Genomic DNA, 24,631 nt, shown 5'->3' on the forward strand with positions numbered 1-24,631 from the left:
AATTTTGTTATTCACAGCACCCACTTTTATTACATAGTCCCCTCTCTTCTTAGATATAAAACGACTGCTGATGGAGGAGGCGGTGACCAGACAACCAGTCCATCAGCTCCTCCATTAGAAATGAAGCTTTCCTATGCTACATCAGCCATCATTGCATTATACATCTAACAAGACAGGATGGTTTGTAATAAAAAACAGGGCTCTATTTAATCCAATATATAAGGGACGGTACTTTACATAACAAGAGAGGGCACTGTATAATAAGGGATGGCAATATACATAATAAAGGAGTCTGTGTAATATATATACATGTATGTGTGTGTGGCTAATATATATATAGCATTGTCGCCATTAAAGGAAGGAGGCCCAGACACATTTATTGCACAGGGGCCCCAAGCTGTCAGTGTCCACTCCTGCTGTACTGCTCCTTTTAATCTTTTTCCACCAATTTCTTTTATGGAGAACACTAAATAGACTTTCAAATCCACCGATGTAACAATTTTGATCTTTTCATCTAGCTAATAGCTTCAAACTACTGTGCTGTGTAATGTATCTTCAGTGATAATTTAGGTAGCACGCTCTGTCTGGCAGGACGGACCTGTCAACCCAGATGAACCTGTTGACAATCTCACAGGTCCTTCAGCACTTCTATGCTGCTGCCTGCTTATGATCGGTCAGTATCATAGAAGAGGCAGAAGTACACATCCAAGTGAAAAGTATCTGTGACATAAAAATTTTTTCAAAAAACGCAGAAAAGGAATTTTTTTCATTCTGCCCTCCAGCCACTATTACACTGTGTGTCCAGTTCAACATCAAAAATTTGTTGACAAGTCCTCTTTAAGGAAGCTCATTTTATGGTTTGTGCCCAACACTATAGTAAATGTATATCATAATCAGTCCTGCGAATGCCCCAAACCCTTCTTCAAAGCCTTAACCAGGTTTCCCAGACAGTTGTATTACACAAGTCTTTATTAAAAGGCTCAGCTTGCAATGCTTTTTGGCGAGTAATAGAGACAGTTTCAACTTCAAAACATATTGGCCCCGATCTATCAAAGTTTTTACCCCAGAAAACTGTCATAAAACATTTTTGAAAAGTTGCAAAACTTTTGCTCAAGGCAAAGTTGAGGAAAAGTGTTGCAACTTTTGGCATTTTCAGGCGAATTTTGGGCATCTTTATCAAAATGAGTGGAACTGGGGTGGAGCCGGAGTGGGAAGCAGAGGAGTAGGATGTAGCCAACACCAGCCTGTCAAATTATTCAAAAGTGTGGCGTTTCTTACTCCAGAAATTTTATTTCAGTCAATGACAGGGATAGCATTTCTGTTGAGGTGCACAGAGGTGCACTTCACTGATAGGAAGAGATGACATTAAGTTGTGTGTACCACTTAGAGAGAACATGTCAAATTAACTACTATCCTGCAGGTAAAGGGTTCATTTTCTGATTAATAGCCTTAAGAAGGTGCCCAGGCAAAAGTTAACTTTATTTCTCTCAGGAGCCGCCGGCTTTCATTCGTGCAGACATGCCCCAAGCAATTACAGTCACCATTCACATCACTGAGAGCAGAGGCTGTAAGCACGCCCCGGCACTGACTGACAGCCCTGAACTGTTGCCCAGATATTGCAAAATTGGATTCAGATATACTGAATTTTCTTTCTTTGGTATAAAATAAAAATTGACACCATTTATTACAAATAGATGAAGCTTACCTTTTCTGAAGAACAAGTCCGACCCGGGGAAAATGTAAATCTGAAAATCACAACAGATGGTGGAGCCCTTTGCTCTGTGAGATCTGTAGATAAAGGATACTTGCTTGACAAGCCTCATGGTGACAGCTATCTGATAAGGATTGTGGTAAGTTCGATAAACACATCTATCTATTCTATTATTTCTAAACACTGTTTTTCGGTGATTCCTTTCTATCTCCGTTCATACTGCACCCACACACACAAATGATACACCATTTGAAAGGTAAACTTGCCCCCTTCAGTAAGAAAATAGCCAATCAAACCACACATCCATGATTTGATCACAAAATACAGTTTAAACATTAATCTTCATAAACCTGCAGTAAGGAAAAATGACCTGCAGGTGGCACCACAGTACCCCAAAGCACACTATCAATACATTTGTAAATATGCACTGCTTTTTCGGGGATTACTTCGCCCCACACACACATGATACCCCATTTGAAAGGTAAACTTGCTCCTTTCATCAAGAAAACAGCCAAACAAACCACACATTCCCGATTTTATCACTAAATACAGTTTAAACATTCATTTTCATAAACCTGCAGAAAGACACAATGACCTGCAGGTGGCATCTCAACCGGAAAACATTTTTTGGCCTCTACTTATCAAAACAATTTATTGTATTACCAATCTACATATATAAATACCCGTCTGTGTTCATCAGCTCATGAAATACATTTACATTTGACCAGCTTGCTTTTTCTGAAATTGCCTGCGCCCCTGACGACCAATGTGCAAAAATTTTGCACGGGCCAAGCTAGTATTACTTTATTCCTGAACTTTGCTTTTTTTCTGATGAGAAATTAATGGAGGTATGCTAGGTTATATGACATTGCAGAAAACTAGCAGCAATATACATCATATGGCTTAAAGGATGCTGTAGGTAAGAGCACGCTGGACCATGTAGTTTTACAACAGCCATAGAGCTTTTGTACATGAGTGGAAGAAAGGGGTCTGTAAAGAAGTAGGGAGCACTTCAAAAATAAGCACTAAACACAGGATAAGAGCAGGTCGTCACCAATAATATCAGTGCTGGATATACAGAGTCTACAATTGTGGCCAAAAGTTTTGAGACTGACACACATTTTGGTTTGCAACTTCAGTTATATAGTGGCAATTTGCATGAACTCTTAATGTACGATTGTTAAGAAGAGTAATCAGACAAATTGTAAAACAAAATGCAAAATGATTTCTTGCCATGACAACTATCTTAATCGCACAAAAAAAAATATTTCCACTGAATTTCAGCCCTTCCACAAAATGACTTGATTATATAATTTCAGTGATCTTCTCATTAGCTTCGAGAAAGTGTTAACGGGGACAAGGCAGCTGATATCACTCTGTCATGCAGAATGTGTTACAAATGCAGACTGCCCAAACCACAGCACGAATCCAAGTCTGAGAAAATATACTCTAAAGATTTAGTTGGACCATAGCCAGAGACGAGAGTACGCCAGTGCTGCCCTCTGTCAATCACCTCTAGCAGCACTGTAAAAGTCCATCCAGGGGCACAGCCAGTTTGGCCATCATGAATCAGGTAACAGATGTTCACCCCAAAAATGAGAACTAAACTTCTTAAACATTTATAGAGGGAACTTTGTATTTGTAAAGATCATACCAAGTATGTACATCTTAAAATTAGATTTGCAGGAAAACCTCTATGAAGGTACTTCAATGTACCCTTGACATGGACTATGACTTGGTGCATGATTATGCCCTTTGATTGGCATATTCAGCTCAATCCCTTTTATTGACTGACAGCACTTGCTAGGTAAGAGCAAATGTACTGATGCTGTAAACTCACCACTGTGATACATCATTGTCATTGCACAATAGCAGAAAAAGGGATTGATTTTAACAGCAAACAATTCAGATAAGGGACTGAGCTTAATAAGCAAATAAGAGAGTGCATTGGTGCACCAAGCCATTGGCCACATCAATATTGCACTAAAGCTACCTTATTTGCAAAGTAAATAAAAGTAAATTTATCTGCAAACATCATTAAAATGTATAAATGTGGTAAGATTTTTTTAGAGGCTGAGATCCCTATATAAATGTTTAAGCAAATTAATTTGCATTTTGGGGCTGAAAGACTGCCTTTAAGAAGGGGCCTGTTGTTTGAAATCACTGTATTCTTCTGTTAATCATGGTTATCTTCAAGGAAATATCATATGTAGTCATTATTGATTTGCATCTAAAGGGCTTTACATGCAAGGACATTGTTTCTTGTAAGATTATCCCTAACTCAACCATTTAATGGATCAACAAGAACATTAAAACAGAGGTTCAATTCCTGTGACGAAGGCTTCAGAGAACCCAATAAAGTACAGTGAGTGCCAGGATTCAATAGAGTTCAAAAACAGTGCACGGCTTACTCGGGATAGGCAAAAGGCAGGTTTCAGTGCATCTGCATGTACAGATAGGTGAAAGCTTTGAAGGATAGTCTGATGTCAAGAAGGGCAACAAAGGAGTCACTTCTTTCCAAGAAAAATATCAAGGATAGCCTGACATTCTGCAAGAAGTACAGGGATTAGACTGCTGAGGACTGAGGCAAAGTTATTTTCATTGATTAAGCTCTATCACACTGTTTGGCACATCTACTCTAAAGGAATGATTGTTTAGAGAAGACAAGGTAAACCCTTCCATCAGTCCTGTGTCATGCCAGCCGTAAAGCATCCTCAGACCATTCATGTGTGGGGTTGGGGTTGCTTTTCATTCAAGGGAGTGGGAACACTTACAATTTTGACTAAGTACATTGCCAGGAATAATGAATGGTATCTAAGCATCCTCCAACAGCAACTTCTCTCAATAAACCAAGAGCAATTGGGTGATGAACAATACCTTTTCCACCATAATGGAGCCATGTATCAGAGATAAAGTTATAACTAAGTGGCTTGGTAAATGAAACATTGAAATTTGGGATCCATAGCCAGGAAACTTCCCAGATCTCAATTCAATTGAATGTGGGTGGATAACCAAGGACGGAAACAATCATGGAAATTGTGATAGACTACAAGACTGGTTAGGCAAGAATGGATTGTCATCAGTCAGTATTTGGCCCCAAAGCTGCTATCCAGCATGCCAGGATGAATTGCAGACGTCTTGGAAAAAAAAGGGTCAAAACTGTAAATATTGTGGCCTCGATTCTTTACGGTGATAATGACATAAATATGGCATAAAACATCTTCAAATATTGCAGAATTTTTGTGTTACATGAAGTTTCCCAAAAATGTTGTGACTTTTGATTTATACACACCAATTTTGAGCGTGAGGAGCTGGGGACGGGATGCAGCATGGCAACACCCATCAGACAAATTTATTAAATGTGGTGGCGTTCCTTACGCCAGCAATATTACTCAGTCCTCTGTCTGGAGTATTATGTCTTGCAAGGCACATAAAGGTACATGCCACGGATAAGTTGCACCTAATTCATTAAGTGGTGTGTGCCACTTAATGAATTAGGTGCATTTTATTTCTGCATGCCCATCATACATATTTCATCATGCCCATCATCAGTCTGAATGAATCGTGGCTTGAGTCTTTGCATATACAGTATTTCCCAATAAAAGTCTAAAAATGTCGAAACACACGACCACTGAAAAATCTATCTAAAAGATCTGAAACACTGAAACTTTGTGTAAACTAAAATATGTGTCAGTCTCAACACTTTTGGCCACAACTGTAGAAAGTAAGTCTTTTGCGGGATAATATTATAAAAGAGAGAACAATGCGACGACCCTGGTGGGTTTCTTTTACAATATACAGAGGTATTCACTATAGACAGGAATTTAACAGATGTTAAATTACAGTTTCAATGAATGTGTCATACATAAGTTTTGGATTTGCTTTTAGGAAAATTTTAAAAAGAGTTATTTTAGCCATCCAATGAGACATCCAGCAAGGATCCAAGACGATCGCGAATTTGATCTTTCAAACTTATTCCAGGTAAGCCAAATTTACTGAATATTATACTTAGACTGCATTTATAAATTTTTTTGTGAGTTAAAAGGATTGTCGGACCCTTTTTTTATTTTTAGTATCAGGATCAGTCTGATGTAAAAGTTCTAAGTAAAATAACCCTCAAAGATCTTTCATGCTCTTTATCCAAAAAACAATGTGTGAAGACTGGCGCGGGGACCCTTGCATGAAATATCCAGACAACAATGATTAGTCATAAATGGCATAACTTGCATTATACTTACACCATGATGATGCTTGCAGAAGGGGGCATGCCTCTCGAAAACATCCAGGTGTGTTGTTCCTGCAGTCACTGATTCAGTGTCGCTTTTGTGAACAATATCTTCTCTCACTACCAAGTTAAACTTAATGTGGTGAAGATAATTATGAATATAATGTATGTTCTGCCATATTTCTTGAGAAATGTGATTTTGCTGTAAAATTCAAATAAAGAGAATATTTTATGATTAATCATCGTTGTCTGGATATTTCATGCGAGATTTGATTGTTTACTAGGTGGCGAGATCCCAGCAGATCGGATGATTACACCAGATGCTACCTGTTATATTAAATCCAGTTGGATAAACACGTACATGGGCTGCACTGCTGGAGTAAATCAATTCTTCAGAAATGATTAGAATAAGGTTTTTTATTCACAATGCGTTTCAACAGTGAAAAAAACATTTGTTGTTTTCACTTGATAAAGACGCCAGTATGGGTCTGAAATGCGTGGTGAATAAAGAACCTTATTCTCATTATCATTAATGAAGAATTGCTTTACTCCAGCAGTGCAGCCCACCTACATGTCCATCCAACTGGATCCAATATCTCCTGGAGGATTTATCTACTAGCCACGGGGCAACAGCAGCAATTTTTCTTCATGCCTATATAGGAGTTGTGCCTGTCACAACTCCACCAGGTGAGCGTAACCAGCACTCTCCTATACTCCCACCATAGTGTATAACTCTATTTTGCGCTCTGTTTCCCACTTCTAGATTTATTCACTTGTTATTATATGGAGTATTTATTTTCAAGATTGGTGGCATACCCTGTTGGTTCCAAGGAAGGCTAGGCTAAATGTTTCAAATGTAACATACATAGTAACATAGTTTTGAAGGCTGAAGGAAGACCTTATGTCCATCTAGTTCAGCCTATTTTTAGTGCTGCTTTCTGCATTGTTGATCCTGGGGAAGGCAAAAAACCAACAGAGTAGAAGCCAATTTTCTCCATAGGGAAAAAAATTCCTTCCCCTAAGCTGGGTCAACCATCTACCTATTATAATATTATGTTATTTGTAACCTTCTATACTGTTACTCACAAGAAAAGCATCCATTCCTTTCTTAAATTCATTCAGTGAGTTGGCCATCACCACTTCCTCAGGAAGAGAATTCCAGAGCCTCACTGCTCTTACCGTGAAGAACCCTCTTCTATGCTGGTGCAGAAATTGTCTTTCCTCCAAACGAAGAGAATGCCTCCTTGTTCTTGTCACAGTCCTTGGTACAAACAGTTCATTGGAGAGATCTCTGTATTGCCCTCTGATATAGTTGTACATATATATTACGTCTCCCCTAAGTCTTCTCTTTTCTAGAGTAAATAGACCTAATTTTGATAACCTTTCTGGGTATTGTAGTGAACCAACTCCATTTATCATTTTAGTAGTCCGCCTTTGAACCCTTTCAAGTTCAGTAATGTCTTTCTTGAGCACCGGCGTCCAAAATTGCACACAATACTCCAAGTGTGGTCTAACGAGTGATTTGTACAGAGGGAGAATTATGTTTTCATCTTGTGTCCCCAGACCTCTTCTAATGCATCCCATGACCCTATTTGCTTTGGTGGCAGCTGCCTGACACTGGGCAGCCCAATTTAGCTTCTTATTGACTAAGATGCCTAAGTCTTTTTCCATGTCTGATTTCCCCAGCAGTTTCCCATTTAGTAAGTAATTGTAGCATCTGTTTCTCCTTCCCATGTGCATAACCTTACACTTATCTATGTTAAACCTCATTTGCCATTTTTCAGCCCAATTCTCCAATTTACTCAAATCTGTCTGTAGTTGCAAACTGTCCTCCTTTGTGTTAACTACCTTACATAGTTTTGTATCATCTGCAAATACTGATATTTTACCGTGTAAGCCATCCACTAGATCATTAATAAATATATTAAATAGTAGGGGGCCCAATACAGAACCCTGTGGTACCCCACTAGTAGCCCTGGCCCAATCTGAGTATGCACCATTAATAACCACTCTTTGTTTTCTATCACTAAGCCAGCTACCTACCCATCTACACACATTTTCCCCTAGCCCAAGCTTTCTCATCTTACTTACCAATCTTTTATGTGGGACAGTGTCCAATGCTTTAGAGAAGTCGAGATAAATGACATCCAATGATTCTCCTTGGTCCATTTGAGAGCTTACATCCTCATAGAAGCTGATCAGGTTAGTTTGACAGGAGCGATCCTTCATAAATCCATGTTGATATGGAGTTAAACATTTATTAACATTGAGATATTCCATAATGGTATCCCTTAGAAACCCTTCAAAAACTTTACCCACAACAGATGTTAAGCTTACCGGCCTATAGTTTCCAGGTTCCCTTTTACACCCCTTTTTGAATATTGGTACCACATTTGCTTGCCGCCAATCAAAAGGAACAGACCCGGTTTCTATAGAGTCTTTAAATATAAGGAATAGAGGTCTGTCTATCACATTACTTAACTCCCTTAATACCCGACAGTGAATGCCATCAGGGCCTGGTGATTTGTCAATTTTAATCTTACTAAGGCGGTTCTGCACTTCTTCCTGGTTAGGCAGGTAATACTTAATGGGGAGTTTACATTATCACTTTGCATTTCCCCTGGCAAATCCTTTTCCTGTGTGAACACTGTTGAGAAAAAAGTATTTAAACATTTGCTTTTCCCACGTCGCTCTCTATGATTTCACCCTCATTGTTCTTTAACCCCTTCACTACCAAGGGTGGTTTGCACGTTAACTACCGGGCCAATTTTTACAATTCTGACCACTGTCCCTTTATGAGGTCATAACTCTGGAACGCTTCCATGGATCCCGGTGATTCTGACATTGTTTTCTCGTGACATATTGTACTTCATGGTAGTGGTAAAATTGCATTCAAATAACTTGCGTTTATTTGTGAAAAAAACAGAAATTTGGCGAAAATTTTGAAAATTTCGCAATTTTCCAACTTTGAATTTTTATGCCCTAAAATCACAGCGATACGGCACACAAAAAACTTAATACATAACATTTCCCACATGTTTACTTTACATGAGCACAATTTTGGAACCAAAATTTTTTTTTGTTAGGAAGTTATAAGGGTTAAAAATTGACCAGCGATTTCTCATTTTTGCAACACCATTTTATTTTTAGGGACCACTTCACATTTGAAGCCACTTTGAGGGATCTATATGATAGAAAATACCCAAAAGTGACACCATTCTAAAAAATGCACCCCTTAAGGTGCTTAAAACCACATTCAAGAAGTTTATTAACCCTTTAGGTGCGTCACAGGAATTTTTTGAATATTAAAAAAAAAAAATGAACATTTAACTTTTTTTCACAAAAAAAATACTTCAGGTTCAATTTTCTTTATTTTACCAAGGGTAACAGGAGAAATTGGACTGCAAAAGTTATTGTGCAATTTGTCCTGAGTACGCTGATACCTGATATGTGGGGGGGAACCACTGTTTCGGCGCATGGCAGACCTCAGTAGGGAAGGAGCGCCGTTTGACTTTTTCAATGCAAAATTGGCTGGAATTCAGATCGGACGCCATGCCGCGTTTGGAGAGCCCCTGATGTACCTAAAGAGTGGAAACCCCCCAAGTGACCCCATTTTGGAAACTAGACCCCCCAAGGAACTTATCTAGATATGTGGTGAGAACTTTGAACCCACAAGGGCTTCACAGAAGTTTATAACGTACAGCGGTACAATTAAAAAATCATATTTTTTCCACAAAAATGATCTTTTCACCCCCAATTTTTATTTCTCCAAGGGTAACAGGACCCTAAAAGTTATTGTGCAATTTGTCCTGAGTACGCTGATACCCCACATGTGGGTGTAAACCACTATTTGGGCACATGGCAGAGCTCGGAAGGGAAGCAGCGCCATTTGACGTTTTTGGCTGGAATTGAGATCGGACACCATGTCGCGTTAGGAAAGCCCCTGATGTACCAAAACAGTAGAAACCCCCCACAAATGACACCATTTTGGAAACTAGACCCCCCAAGGAACTTATCTAGATGTGTGGTGAGCACTTTGAACCCCCCAGTGCTTCACTGAAGTTTATAACGTACAGCAGTACAATTAAAAAATCATATTTTTTCCACAAAAATGATCTTTTCACCCTCAATTCTTATTTTTCCAAAAGTAACAGGACCCTAAAAGATATTGTGCAATTTATCCTGAGTACGCTGATACCCCACATGTGGGTGTAAACCACTATTTGGGCACATGGCAGAGCTCGGAAGGGAAGCAGCGCCATTTGACGTTTTTGGCTGGAATTGAGATCGGACACCATGTCGCGTTAGGAAAGCCCCTGATGTACCAAAACAGTAGAAACCCCCCACAAATGACACCATTTTGGAAACTAGACCCCCCAAGGAACTTATCTAGATGTGTGGTGAGCACTTTGAACCCCCCAGTGCTTCACTGAAGTTTATAACGTCCGGGCGTGAAAATAAAAAAATCGTATTTTTTCCACAAACATCATCTTTTAGTCCCCATTTTTTTATTTTCCCAAGGGTAACAGGAGAAATTGGACCCCAAAAGTTGTTGTCCAATTTGTCCTGAGTACGCTGACACCCCATATGTGGGAGAAAACTACTGTATGGACACACGTCAGGGCTCGGAAGGGAAGTAGTGACGTTTTGGAATGCAGACTTTGATGGAATGGTCTGTGGGTGTCATGTTGCCTTTGGAGAGCCCCTAATGTACCTAAACAGTGAAAACCCCCCACAAATGATCCCATTTTGGAAACTAGACCCCCTGAGGAACTTATCTAGATGTGTGGTGAGCACTTTGAACCCCCCAGTGCTTCACAGAAGTTTATAACGACCGGGCGTGAAAATAAAAATATCGTATTTTTTCAACAAACATCATCTTTTAGTCCCCAATTTTTTTATTTTCCCAAGGGTAACAGGAGAAATTGGACCCCAAAAGTTGTTGTCCAATTTGTCCTGAGTACGCTGATACCTCATATGTGGGAGAAAACTACTGTATGGGCACACGTCGGGGCTCGGAAGGGAAGTAGTGACGTTTTGGAATGCAGACTTTGATGGATTGGTCTGCGGGTGTCATGTGCGTTTGGAAAGCCCCTGATGTACCTAAACTATTGAAACTCCCCACAAGTGACCCCATTTTGGAAACTAGACCCCCCACGGAGCTTATCTAGATGTGTGGAGAGCACTTTGAACCCCCAAGTGCTTCACAGAAGTTTATAACGCCTGGGCGTGAAAATAGAAAAAACATTTTTTTCCGCAAAATTATATTTTTGCCCCCAATTTTTTATTTTCCTAAGGGTAACAGGAGAAATTGGACCCCAAAAGTTGTTTTGTAATTTGTCCTGAGTAGGCTGATACCCTACATGTGGGGGTAAAACACTGTTTGGGCGCATGGCAGAGCTTGGAAGGGAAGGAGCACCATTTGACTTTTTCAACGCAGAATTGGCTGGAATTGAGATCAGACGCCATGTTGCCTTTGGAGAGCACCTGATGTGCCCAAACAGTGGAAACCCCCCAATTATAACTCCAACCCTAACCTCAACACACCCCTAACCCTAATCTGAGCCCTAGCCCTAACCCTAGCCCTAGCCCTAACCCTAGCCCTAACCCTAGCCCTAACCCTACCCTAACCCTAACCCTAGTGGGAAAATGGAAATAAATACATTTTCTTTTAGTTTTATTATTTTTCCCTAACTAAGGGGGTGATAACGGGGGGGTTTGATTTACTATTTATGGCGGTTTTTATGTTTGGCGGCTGTCACACGCTAAAAGACGCTTTTTATTGTAAAAGTAGTTTTTGCATCACCACATATTAATTTTTCCGTATTTTTACCCACCGAGTCATGTGAGGTCTTATTTTTTGCGGGACGAGTTGACGTTTTTATTGGTACCATTTTCGGGCACGTGACATTTTTTGATCGCTTTTTATTCCGATTTTTGGGACGCAGAATAAACAAAAACCAGCATTTCATGAATTTCTTTTGGGGGGGTGCGTTTACACCGTTCCGCGTGCGGTAAAATTGATAAAGCGGTTTTATTCTTCGGGTCAGTACGGTTACAGCGATACCTCATTTAGGTCGTATTTTTATGTTTTGTCGGTTTTTTGCAATGAAAACAATTTTATATAAAAAATAATTATTTTTGTATTGCTTTATTCTGCGAGCTATAACTTTTTTATTTTTTTGCGGATGATGCTGTATTGCGGCTCGTTTTTTGCAGGACAAGATGATGTTTTCAGCGGTACCATGGATATTTATATGTGTCTTTTTGATCGCGCGTTATTACACTTTTTGTTCGGTGGTATGATAATAAATCATTATTTTTTGCTTCGTTTTTTATTTTTATTTTTTAAGGGGTTCGCTAAAGGGGTTAACTAATGGGACAGTTTTATAGGGCAGGTCATTACGGACGCGGCGATACCAAATATGTGTACGTTTATTGTTTTTGTCTTTTTTTATTTTGAAAAAATGGATTTATTGGGGAATATTTTTTTTTTTTTTTACTAATTTATTTAGCGATTTTTTTTTAAATTATTTTTAACACTTTTTTTTTTTTTTTTTTTTTTTTTTTTTTACTTTATTACCTTGTCCCAGGTGGGATATCACTGTCCTGTGACAGATCGTTGATCTGTCACATCACAGATCACTGTGACAGATCAGCGATCTGTCACAGGCACTGCTGCAGACTTCCTCATGCCTGCGCTTTGCAGGCACTGAGGAAGTCAGCTTCCTCAGGCCCCCGAAGGCCCCCGTCGCCATCTTGGATTCGGGGGCCTGGAGGAAAGGAGCCCCCCGCAGCAGCGCTGCACATTGCGCTGCTGTGGGGGGCTCAGGGAAGCACGGAGGGAGCCCCCTCCCTGCCGATGCTTCCCTTTAACCCCCGGTACACCGCGATCGCGTTTGATCGCGGTGTGCAAGGGGTTAACGTGTCGGGGGCGGCCCGTGACCACCCCTGACACATTGTGCCGGGTGTCAGCTATGATAATTAGCTGACACCCGGCCGCGATCAGCGGCGCTCACCACGTCGGCGCCGCTGATCATGGTGACGTAATATTCCATCCATGGTAATTAGGTCCATGGTCACATGGACGGAATATTACGTCAATTGTAGGTAAGGGGTTAAAGGACCGACACCATCAATTTTTATCATTTTTCTGTTTATATAATTAAAGAATAGTTTGGGGTTTGTTTTACTTTCCTTAGCAATGAGTCTCTCAGTTTCCACTTTTGCTAAATGTATTTGTTTTTTTACACATTTTATTTTTTTCTCTGGAAAAAAATCAAATAGATTTCACATATTTTATTATATTTTAATAATATTAATATAAAAAAATGCTATTATAAAAACAAGAATAGAGAGATACGTTGAAACTGTGCATCTTAATGTGTGGAGCCATGGAGCCAGGTGACCGGCGGGTCCACATCCTGTCTACCCCAAACGTATGGTCAATGGAGCAGGTCTGTATTCTTTCAACCAGGGCCATGGTTCCGTAAGTTGGCATCTTGTAGAATGTCAAATCTGTGTCCCTCGTGATGGAGTCATGATGTTCTGCAGCTATCCTGTATAGTGTTCCTGGCTGTGGTTTTTTAAAGTCTCTGGTTCTTTAGATCTCTGGATCTTTGGATGTGTTGCTACAGAGGCATATTCCTTTTTATTGTTCACAACTTTTGTCCTTCAAGCCATCATCCATATGTCAAGGGGAAGGGATGATGAGGTTAATCAGCATGGTTTGATAATTTATAGTTTATCCTTCAATATCTGCAAGTCAGCAAACTGCATGACCTGATATAATGTTTAATAAAAATATCAGCCAACATCATTGTTCAGTTACCCTGCATCCCTGTTTTGCAAAGATAACAGTACAATAAACTGTAGGAGCTGATGTGAGAGGTAAATAACAACAATTCATCAATTTACAAATATCAAGTTAACTACAATAAGAGTCAATATGAAAATAACAGTTTATGGCTCCTGGATTTCCAAATTTACATCTGGATATTTAATATTAAATGCTGTGTTATCACACTGGAGTTTTTAACAAGTTACATCAGCTCTATGTACACAGATGCAAGAATGAAGCATACAAGGTAAAGGCCATTGTATCTATTGTCAAACATAGAGTGGGCTCTGTTATGTTTTGAAACTGCTTTGTGGCATATGGCACAGGGTGTGGCATATGGCACAGAGTGTCTTGAGTCTGTACAGGGTTCAATTAAATGTTAAGACTATTAAGCCATTCTGTAGCAAAATGTGCTGCCCAGGGTCAGAAAGCTTGGTCTGACTCGTAAGTCATGGGTCCTCCATCAGGATAATGATTCAAAACACAGAAATAAAAACATCTAAGAATGTCTAAAAGCAGAGCATTCGACTATTCTGAAGTGGTCTTTATGTGCCATGATCTAAATCCTGTTGAACATCTGTGGAAGGAGCTAAGACCTGCAGTCTGGAGTAGATGCCTTCCACCGGATGGAGCAGTTTTCTTACTAGAAGAAGTCTCATTGACAGTTACAGAAATCATTTTTTGCAGTGATTGCTTCAAAAAAATTGTGCAACAAAATATTAAGTTAAAGCGACCATCATTTATATCCAGGATATTTTCATTAGTTTTTTTGTTTTTATATTTTTCTTTTGAACCAGAAGCATTGTCTAATTTTCATTAGTTGATGTTTGACAAATTTAAACTGAAAATTAGTAATTGCGTATGTCAGTTTCAAGTTAGTTCAGTGACCATTGTGGGTTTTTCTTACTTTACTAGAAGGGTACAAATAATTTTGTCGATACATGTATATGCTATAACATCTACATGTTACCTGATTTTCCAGGCTGCAATTTCCTTGTATGCCTCTGCATGGTTGGTGGTTGCATTTACAGGAAAAAGAAAACAATGCTAACATTGTTATGAGTCTATGACAAATTCACACTTTAATAATCAGTCGTTGCACATTCAAAAATGATGTCCATGTGACTTTTTGTTGTTGCTTTTGCAAGAATGGCCATTTGCCATAACAAAGCGGAAATTTCAATATTTCTGTAATTTAAGATATTAATTAGAGACGATCACATTGATCAACTGTGAGTTGAATTCCATGAAAATCTCAAGTCTTGGTGACGTGAAACAATTTGCAATTCAATTCATACAGATGTTAGCGCTATATAAAAATAAAGATTATTATTATTGCCAAAAGAACTGCTCAGCACTATTTTACACATTGTTGAAAAGAGCCCACAGAGAGCAGTTAACATGGCAGATGACAAAGCAGCATATGTTTCCTAAAAAAAAAAACCTTGCAGCTATCACATCACATGGTCTATCACAGCCAATCAGGAGGGACTATAACAGGCACTATAAAAGATTAGGGCAGGTCAATTTAGGGTCTAATTCAGAGTTTGGTGTACCACTGCAGCACCGAGAAACATAGAAAATGGTAGTGGTAGTCTCAGTCTTTGATTAATAACAGCCAGATTCAAGTGACAGGGAGGTGCAGGACCTGCAGAGTGAAATTCAAATTGATTGACTTGTGAAATACTGCAATAACAACAGCAGTATCTTGATTTTTTTGTTTATTCTCGACGCACTACAAAGGACCAGGGAAGTTTTAAAGTCATCTCAGTCCTAATTTTCCTACTGCAGTAAAATACTGAAACCAAGGTTTGTCTACCAGAGAAAGTGTGCTTCCTGGCGTGTGAGACAAATAGACCTTAAATGATATCTATTTGATGGCAAGAGTGAGAGACAGAGAGACATCCAGCACATTGTCTGACACTGATTGTATTTGAAATCTGCCATTGGCAGGTGATGAGGGCTTTGCGTTGCTTACTGAAGAATATGAAAGGAACATTTTTTATCTTTCATGACTCCAACTTTTGGGACATCTCAGTGTACCCATTTTTAGTTAAATTAATTTTTTGAGGCGTAGCATTTGGGATCAAGACGCTGCCAGCTCTGCGCACAGAATGCTTAACAAATTTTCAAAACAAAATGTATGCCTTTCATGAATCAAATTTTTGGGATGTCTCAACATACTTCTCATTTTTAGTGAAAATTGTTTGGGAAGAAGCATCTCAAGTGAATTTCATGGGTAAGACCCTGTTCAGGATTAAGCCCATTAAGCACATGAATTGGCACAAAGGGCAAGAATGTTTTTTTTTTAAATGTTGATATTATGTGACTCAGTTTTCTTTAGGTCTCTGCTTCATACTCCTTTTTCGTGCAAATCAGAATTTTATGGGAACAATCTACTGGTTTCACTTTCCCCAGTAGTACCTTATGCCGTATTGGGCCCCTACGCAGAGGTGGTATCAATGGGAAACATTGTTGTAACTAAAAACCTAAAGTTATTGATTTTCTTGGTGACTGCAATTTTTTATAACAGAATTCTCAATTTTTGCATAAATAATTATTTTTTTGGTAGGTTGAAGTTCCCCTGTAGAAACCTCTGAAGGATTGGTGAGAGGAAAGGCTAAGTTAGCTTTTTAAAGGGAACCTGTCAGCTGTTTTGGCCCCTATAAGATGCTGTCACTGCCTTTCAGGGCTTATCTACAGCATTCTATAATGCTGTAAATAAGCCCCCATCCGACCTGAAAGATAACAAAAATAAGTTTTATTGTACTCACCCTGGGAGCGTTCCGTAGATAAACCCTGAAAGGCAGTGGCTGCATCTTATATCAGCCAAAACAGCTGACACGTTCCCTTTAATTATATGCCCTATATTCAATATGAACCAAATATCAGGTAGCTTATGAGACTGCTATTCAATGCTGATCAACAAGAGATGACAATATTAACAATTATCTTGAGAAGGCTTTTCTTCCTCAAGGATTTCAGGTTCAACAGAATTTACTTTACATTTGTAATGACTAATTCGTCTGATGACTTCACAATTACCTAATTCAGGTTCGTCAATCAACACTGTTATTTGTTGCTACTAAGTCACATTAATGGAGAGGGTGAAATAATAGAACCATCAAATAAAAATAAAAAAGCACCTCTTGACGACTGGCTAAATATAAAGTAAGTTGGTTAATGTGACCAAGTCAATATTTTTCTTTTTTTTAGGAAAACTTCTTACTTCTTTTTACCAACACTGGCTCACAAGAGGTGGCTGCCCGTATGTCTGTAAAAAAGAAAACAACTAAAGGTACTTCCATAAATCAAAATCCTTATGTAAATGTCGCATGGGTCAAGGTTTATCACTGTGACCACAAAGCAGGAGAAAATCCAGCTCAAGGAACCTGTGAACAAACTTCTTTCTTTATTCACTGAAAGTGCTCAGTAGAGGTTAAAACAGAATCAGCGCTGTAAGTTACATGGTATTCGACATCGACGCGTTTCAGGTGACTTCACACCCTTAATCATGAGCTTATCGCAGTGACCCCATGCACCAGTAGAACAGGTTCCTTTGAGTTTGTGGGTGTAGCTAGTACACTGAAATGGTGCAGAAACCCCCAAAGTTTTATGTTCACAAAGAAGCAGGCAGCACATTTTATAAAAATAAATCTCTTCACTGATGAAACCAGTATAACATTTGTACAAGATATCATTTGGCATTCACATCTTCATCTGTTTTCACAGAGGCATAGATATTTCCTTTACATGTGGTGACACTGCACTTATTCAATAACATTTTAGAGATACGTCTTGCCTGATTAGTATACTCCTTTCCTTTTGTCTGACCTTCACTGACCACAGCCCTCTCCAGCAAAGGTCGATAGTGACTTGTAGGATCGCAGCTTCCAACAGGTGACGCTATAGAGCACTAGTCCTCTTCCTCTCTGAAAAGGCAAATTGCACATTTATTTTCCCAGAAGAGCATTGCATGGCAAATAAGCCTCCTTACTTATAATGTCTTGCCATGGTCGGTATGTCACTCTTCACAAGGAGAAACGTTACCCCTTAGACCTTATTCCAGAGCCTCTCACCTAGCCAAATCAGATCTCATACTTTGCACTGACGAGGGGCAATACCCTGAAACATCTTTTGTCTGCAAAGTGAGATTCTGATTTGGCTTTTTTACTAAGTCATATTTCAAGGCTCATTAACCCCTTCACCCCCAAGGGTGGTTTGCACGTTCATGACCGGGCCAATTTTTACAATTCTGACCACTGTCCCTTTATGAGGTTATAACTCTGGAACGCTTCAACGGATCTAGGCGATTCTGAGGTTGTTTTCTCGTGACATATTGTACTTCACTTTAGTGGTAAAAAATTTTTGCTATAACTTGCGTTTATTTATGAAAAAAACAGAAATATGGCAAAAATTTTGAAAATTTTGCAATTTTCAAACTTTGAATTTGTATGCCCTTAAAACAGAGAAATATGTGACACAAAATAGTTACTAAATAACATTTCCCACATGTCTACTTTACACCAGCACAATTTGGGAAACAACATTTTTTTTTGTTAGGAAGTTATAAGGGTTAAAATTTGACAAGCGATTTCTAATTTTTACAACAAAACTTACAAAACCATTTTTTTTAGGGACCACCTCACATTTGAAGTCACTTTGAGGGGTCTATATGGCAGAAAATACCCAAAAGTGACACCATTCTAAAAACTGCACCCCTGAAGCTACTCAAAACTACATTCAAGAAGATTATTAACCCTTCAGGTGCTTCACAGGAGCAGAAGCAACGTGGAAGGAAAAAATGAACATTTAACTTTTTAGTCACAAAAATAATATTTTAGCAACAATTTTTTTATTTCCCCAAGGGTAACAGGAGAAATTGGACCCCAAAAGTTGTTGTCAAATTTGTCCTGAGTACGCTGATACCCAATATATGGGGGGGAACCACTGTTTGGGCACAAGGCAGGGCTCAGAAGGGAAGGAGCCCCGTTTGACTTTTTCAACCTAAAATTGGCTGGAATTGAGATCGGACGCCATGTCGCGTTTGACGAGTGTCTGATGTGCCTAAACAGTGGAAACCCCCCACAAGTGACCCCATTTTGGAAACTAGACCCCCTAAGGAACTTATCTAGATGTGTGGTGACCACTTTGAACCCCCAAGGGCTTCACAGAAGTTTATAACACCCAGGCGTGAAAATAAAAAATCATATTTTTTCCACAAACATGATCATTTAGTCCCCAATATTTTGTTTTCCCAAGGGTAACAGGAGAAATTGGACCCCAAAGGTTGTTGCCAAATTTGTCCTGAGTATGCTGATACCCAATATGTGGGGGGGAACCACTGTTTAGGCACATGGCAGGGCTCAGAAGGGAAGGAGCCCCGTTTGACTTTTTCAACCTAAAATTGGCTGGAATTGAGATCGGACGCCATGTCACGTTTGACGAGCGTCTGATGTGCCTAAACAGTGGAAACCCCCCACAAGTGACCCCATTTTGGAAACTAGACCCCCTAAGGAACTTATCTAGATGTGTGGTGACCACTTTGAACCCCCAAGGGCTTCACAGAAGTTTATAACACCCGGGCGTGAAAATAAAAAATCATATTTTTTCCACAAACATGATCATTTAGTCCCCAATATTTTGTTTTCCCAAGGGTAACAGGAGAAATTGGACCCCAAAGGTTCTTGTCAAATTTGTCCTGAGTATGCTGATACCCAATATGTGGGGGGAACCACTGTTTAGGCACATGGCAGGGCTCACAAGGGAAGGAGCCCCGTTTGACTTTTTCAACCTAAAATTGGCTGGAATTGAGATTGGACGCCATGTCACGTTTGACGAGCGTCTGATGTGCCTAAACAGTGGAAACCCCCCACAAGTGACCCCATTTTGGAAACTAGACCCCCTAAGGAACTTATCTAGATGTGTGGTGACCACTTTGAACCCCCAAGGGCTTCACAGAAGTTTATAACACCCGGGCGTGAAAATAAAAAATCATATTTTTTCCACAAACATGATTATTTAGTCCCCAATATTTTGTTTTCCCAAGGGTAACAGGAGAAATTGGACCACAAAGGTTGTTGTCAAATTTGTCCTGAGTACGCTGATACCTAATATGTGGGGGGGAACCACTGTTTAGGCACATGGCAGGGCTCAGAAGGGAAGGAGCCCCGTTTGACTTTTTCAACCTAAAATTGGCTGGAATTGAGATCGGACGCCATGTCACGTTTGACGAGCGTCTGATGTGCCTAAACAGTGGAAACCCCCCTCAAGTGACCCCATTTTGGAAACAAGACCCCCTAAGGAACTTATCTAGATGTGTGGTGAGCACTTTGAACCCCCAAGGGCTTCACAGAGGTTTATAACACCCGGGCGTGAAAATATAAAATCCTGTTTTGTTCCCACATAAATGATCATTTAGTCCCCAATTTTTAATTTTCCCAAGAGTAACAGGAGAAATTGGACCCCAAAAGTTGTTGTTCAATTTGTCCTGAGTACCCTGATACCCCACATGTGGGAGAAAACTACTGTTTGGGCACACGTCAGGGCTCGAAAGGGAAGTAATGACGTTTTGGAAAGCAGACTTTGATGGAATGGTCTGCGGGCGTCATGTTCCATTTGCAGAGCCCTTGATGTTCCTAAACAGTAGAAACCCCCAATAAGTGACCCCATTTTGGAAACTAGACCCCCTAAGGAACTTATCTAGATGTGTGGTGACCACTTTGAACCCCCAAGGGCTTCACAGAAGTTTATAACACCCGGGCGTGAAAATAAAAAATCATATTTTTTCCACAAACATGATCATTTAGTCCCCAATATTTTGTTTTCCCAAGGGTAACAGGAGAAATTGGACCCCAAAGGTTGTTGTCAAATTTGTCCTGAGTACGCTGATACCCAATATGTGGGGGGGAACCACTGTTTAGGCACATGGCAGGGCTCAGAAGGGAAGGAGCCCCGTTTGACTTTTTCAACCTAAAATTGGCTGGAATTGAGATCGGACGCCATGTCACGTTTGACGAGCGTCTGATGTGCCTAAACAGTGGAAACCCCCCACAAGTGACCCCATTTTGGAAACTAGACCCCCTAACGAACTTATCTAGATGTGTGGTGAGCACTTTGAACCCCCAAGGGCTTCACAGAAGTTTATAACACCCGGGCGTGAAAATATAAAATCCTGTTTTGTTCCCACATAAATGATCATTTAGTCCCCAATTTTTAATTTTCCCAAGAGTAACAGGAGAAATTGGACCCCAAAAGTTGTTGTTCAATTTGTCCTGAGTACCCTGATACCCCACATGTGGGAGAAAACTACTGTTTGGGCACACGTCAGGGCTCGAAAGGGAAGTAATGACGTTTTGGAAAGCAGACTTTGATGGAATGGTCTGCGGGCGTCATGTTCCATTTGCAGAGCCCTTGATGTTCCTAAACAGTAGAAACCCCCAATAAGTGACCCCATTTTGGAAACTAGACCCCCTAAGGAACTTATCTAGATGTGTGGTGAGCACTTTGAACCCCCAAGTGTTTCACTAAAGATTATAATGCCCAGGCGTGAAAATATAAAATCCTGTTTTGTTCCCACATAAATGATCATTTAGTCCCCAATTTTTAATTTTCCCAAGAGTAACAGGAGAAATTGGACCCCAAAAGTTGTTGTTCAATTTGTCCTGAGTACCCTGATACCCCACATGTGGGAGAAAACTACTGTTTGGGCACACGTCAGGGCTCGAAAGGGAAGTAATGACGTTTTGGAAAGCAGACTTTGATGGAATGGTCTGCGGGCGTCATGTTCCATTTGCAGAGCCCTTGATGTTCCTAAACAGTAGAAACCCCCAATAAGTGACCCCATTTTGGAAACTAGACCCCCTAAGGAACTTATCTAGATGTGTGGTGAGCACTTTGAACCCCCAAGTGTTTCACTAAAGATTATAATGCCCAGGCGTGAAAATATAAAATCCTGTTTTGTTCCCACATAAATGATCATTTAGTCCCCAATTTTTAAATTTTCCCAAGAGTAACAGGAGAAATTGGACCCCAAAAGTTGTTGTCCAATTTGTCCTGAGTACCCTGATACCCCACATGTGGGAGAAAACTACTGTTTGGGCACACGTCAGGGCTCGAAAGGGAAGTAATGACGTTTTGGAAAGCAGACTTTGATGGAATGGTCTGTGGGCGTCATGTTCCATTTGCAGAGCCCTTGATGTTCCTAAACAGTAGAAACCCCCAATAAGTGACCCCATTTTGGAAATTAGACCCCCTAAGGAACTTATCTAGATGTGTGGTGAGCACTTTGAACCCCCAAGTGTTTCACTAAAGATTATAATGCCCAGGCGTGAAAATATAAAATCCTGTTTTGTTCCCACATAAATGATCATTTAGTCCCCAATTTTTAATTTTCCCAAGAGTAACAGGAGAAATTGGACCCCAAAAGTTGTTGTCCAATTTGTCCTGAGTACCCTGATACCCCACATGTGGGAGAAAACTACTGTTTGGGCACACGTCAGGGCTCGAAAGGGAAGTAATGACGTTTTGGAAAGCAGACTTTGATGGAATGGTCTGCGGGCGTCATGTTCCATTTGCAGAGCCCTTGATGTTCCTAAACAGTAGAAACCCCCCATAAGTGACCCCATTTTGGAAACTAGACCCCCTAAGGAACTTATCTAGATGTGTGGTGAGCACTTTGAACCCCCAAGTGTTTCACTAAAGATTATAATGCCCAGGCGTGAAAATATAAAATCCTGTTTTGTTCCCACATAAATGATCATTTAGTCCCCAATTTTTAATTTTCCCAAGAGTAACAGGAGAAATTGGACCCCAAAAGTCGTTGTCCAATTTGTCCTGGGTACTCTGGTACCCCACATGTGGGAAAAAACTGTTTAGGCACACGTTGGGGCTCGAAAGGGAAGTAGTGTTGTTTTGGAATGCAGACTTTGATGGTCTGCTGGCGTCATGTTCCATTTGCAGAGTCCCTGATGTGCCTAAACAGGAAAAAAACCCACATATGACATCATTTTGGATACTAGACCCCCAATGAACAAATCTAGATGTGCCCCCAACTAATCTAATGTAAATTAGTAGTGCATGGAGGTGTGGTACAATTTGAAGCAATCCTTCATGCACAGGCCAGGTTTTTCGGGGCAGGTGTCGCACTGGTAAGTGGTGTCCCTGCGTATTCCTTTTTTGTAACACACTCGACACCTTTTTTGCGGCTTACCTTTTCTTGGGGTTGGCGGGACCACCCCCGGAAAATGCTGACCTGGGACAATACGAGCACCTTCAGTTCCTGAAGTACTGGGGCCCGCTCCTTCCTGAGCGCCAAACATCATGGCCTTAACCACTACCTCCTGGAAATGAAGGTACGCCGTATCGCTGGGGCATGCACATTGTGACAGCAGGAATGCGTTGAGCATTGCCATTTGGACGATGTGCACGGCCAGCTTTTTGTACCACACCTTGGCCTTCCTCAATGCATTGTACGGTTGGAGGAGTTGATCGGAGAGATCAACTCCCCCCATTTTTTTGTTGTACCCCACTACACATGTCGGTTTGAGGACCTGTGTAGAGGTACCCCGTACAGTGCAGAGGGTACTGCCATCACCGTGTATGGTGGTCAAGAGATGGACATCTCTTGTCCTTGTACTTGACCACCAGCAGGTGGTCGCTACATTGGGCTCTGCTCTCACCTTTTCGGAGCATCTGCCCAAGTAGCGTCTTCGGGAGGCCTCTCCGATTTTTGCGGACAGTACCGCAGGCTGCGGTACGTCGCTCAGAGAGGGATTTGTAGAGTGGGATGCTGGTATAAATGTTATCAGTGTAGAGGTGATAACCTTTATCCAGCAGTGGGTGCACCAAATCCCACACAATTTTCCCACTCACTCCCAGGAAAGGAGGACACTCAGGGGGTTCAATCCGGGTGTCCTTCCCTTCGTAAACTCTAAACTTGTGGGTGTACCCTGAGGTACTCTCACACAACTTATAGAGTTTGATTCCGTACCTGGCCCTCTTACTGGGCAGGTATTGACGGAATCACAGCCTTCCCTTGAAGTGAACCAAGGACTCATCCACGCAGATGTCCCTTTGGGGCACGTACACTTCAGCAAACTTTTTGTTGAAGTGTTCGATGACCGGCCGAACTTTGAACAGACGGTCAAAGTTGGGGTCATCTTGTGCGGGACACGCTGCATTATCAGTATAATGCAGAAACTTGTGGATGGCCTCAAAACGCGTCCGGGCCATGACCATTCGGAACACTGGAGTGTTGTATAAAATATCAACACTCCAATATTGCCGAATTTCCGGCTTCTTCAGTATCCCCATATGGAGGACCAGGCCCCAAAACTGCGTCATTTCAACTGCGTCTACAGGAGACCAGTTTGAAAATGTTGAACGCGGGTTTTGCTCCAAAAATTGACGAGCGTACAAATTAGTTTGCTCCACCATGAGGTTAACAAAATCCTCAGAGAAAAAGACTTTGAAAAAGTCAATTTCTGTGAGGCCGGTGGTGTCAAACTTGATTCCTGATTCTGCCACAAAATCAGGAATCAGTGGCTCGTAATTTTCGGGGGGCGAGGTCCATACGGGGAGCACTGGGTCAGCTGCGGGCATGGTGGGCGCTGCCTCATCTTCTGTCCTGGAGCGTCTGCGTGGCGGTTCCGCAGGACCCGAGGAGGAAGATGAGGAGGGAGAAGAGGAAGAAGAAGAGGATGACGAATCCGAAAAATAAAGAAAAGTCGGATCGTCATCCAAATCGCTATCAGTTTCGGAGGCAAGTAAAGCATATGCCTCCTCCACTGAATAGCGCTGTTGGGATGAATTTGATGACATTTTTGTGTAAATATGGTGCTTGGGTGTACACTTT

The 24,631-nt window shown here is 40.7% G+C and overlaps 1 protein-coding gene across 1 annotated transcript in view; it reads left to right on the forward strand.

Annotated features, from left to right (window-relative positions):
- LOC141049745 (alpha-2-macroglobulin-like protein 1) overlaps positions 1 to 24,631 on the forward strand; it is a 257,127-nt gene that overhangs the window by 151,724 nt on the left and 80,772 nt on the right. Inside the window, exons 15-17 of the mRNA XM_073546472.1 lie at positions 1,695 to 1,850; positions 5,600 to 5,692; positions 16,993 to 17,074. Of these exons, the coding sequence (XP_073402573.1) occupies positions 1,695 to 1,850; positions 5,600 to 5,692; positions 16,993 to 17,074 (331 nt within the window). The remainder of the gene's footprint in view (positions 1 to 1,694; positions 1,851 to 5,599; positions 5,693 to 16,992; positions 17,075 to 24,631) is intronic.

This window comes from Dendrobates tinctorius, unplaced genomic scaffold (assembly GCF_039654945.1).
Source record: "Dendrobates tinctorius isolate UK_male_01 unplaced genomic scaffold, ASM3965494v1 ptg000147l, whole genome shotgun sequence".
NCBI classification, from domain to species: Eukaryota; Metazoa; Chordata; class Amphibia; order Anura; family Dendrobatidae; genus Dendrobates; species Dendrobates tinctorius.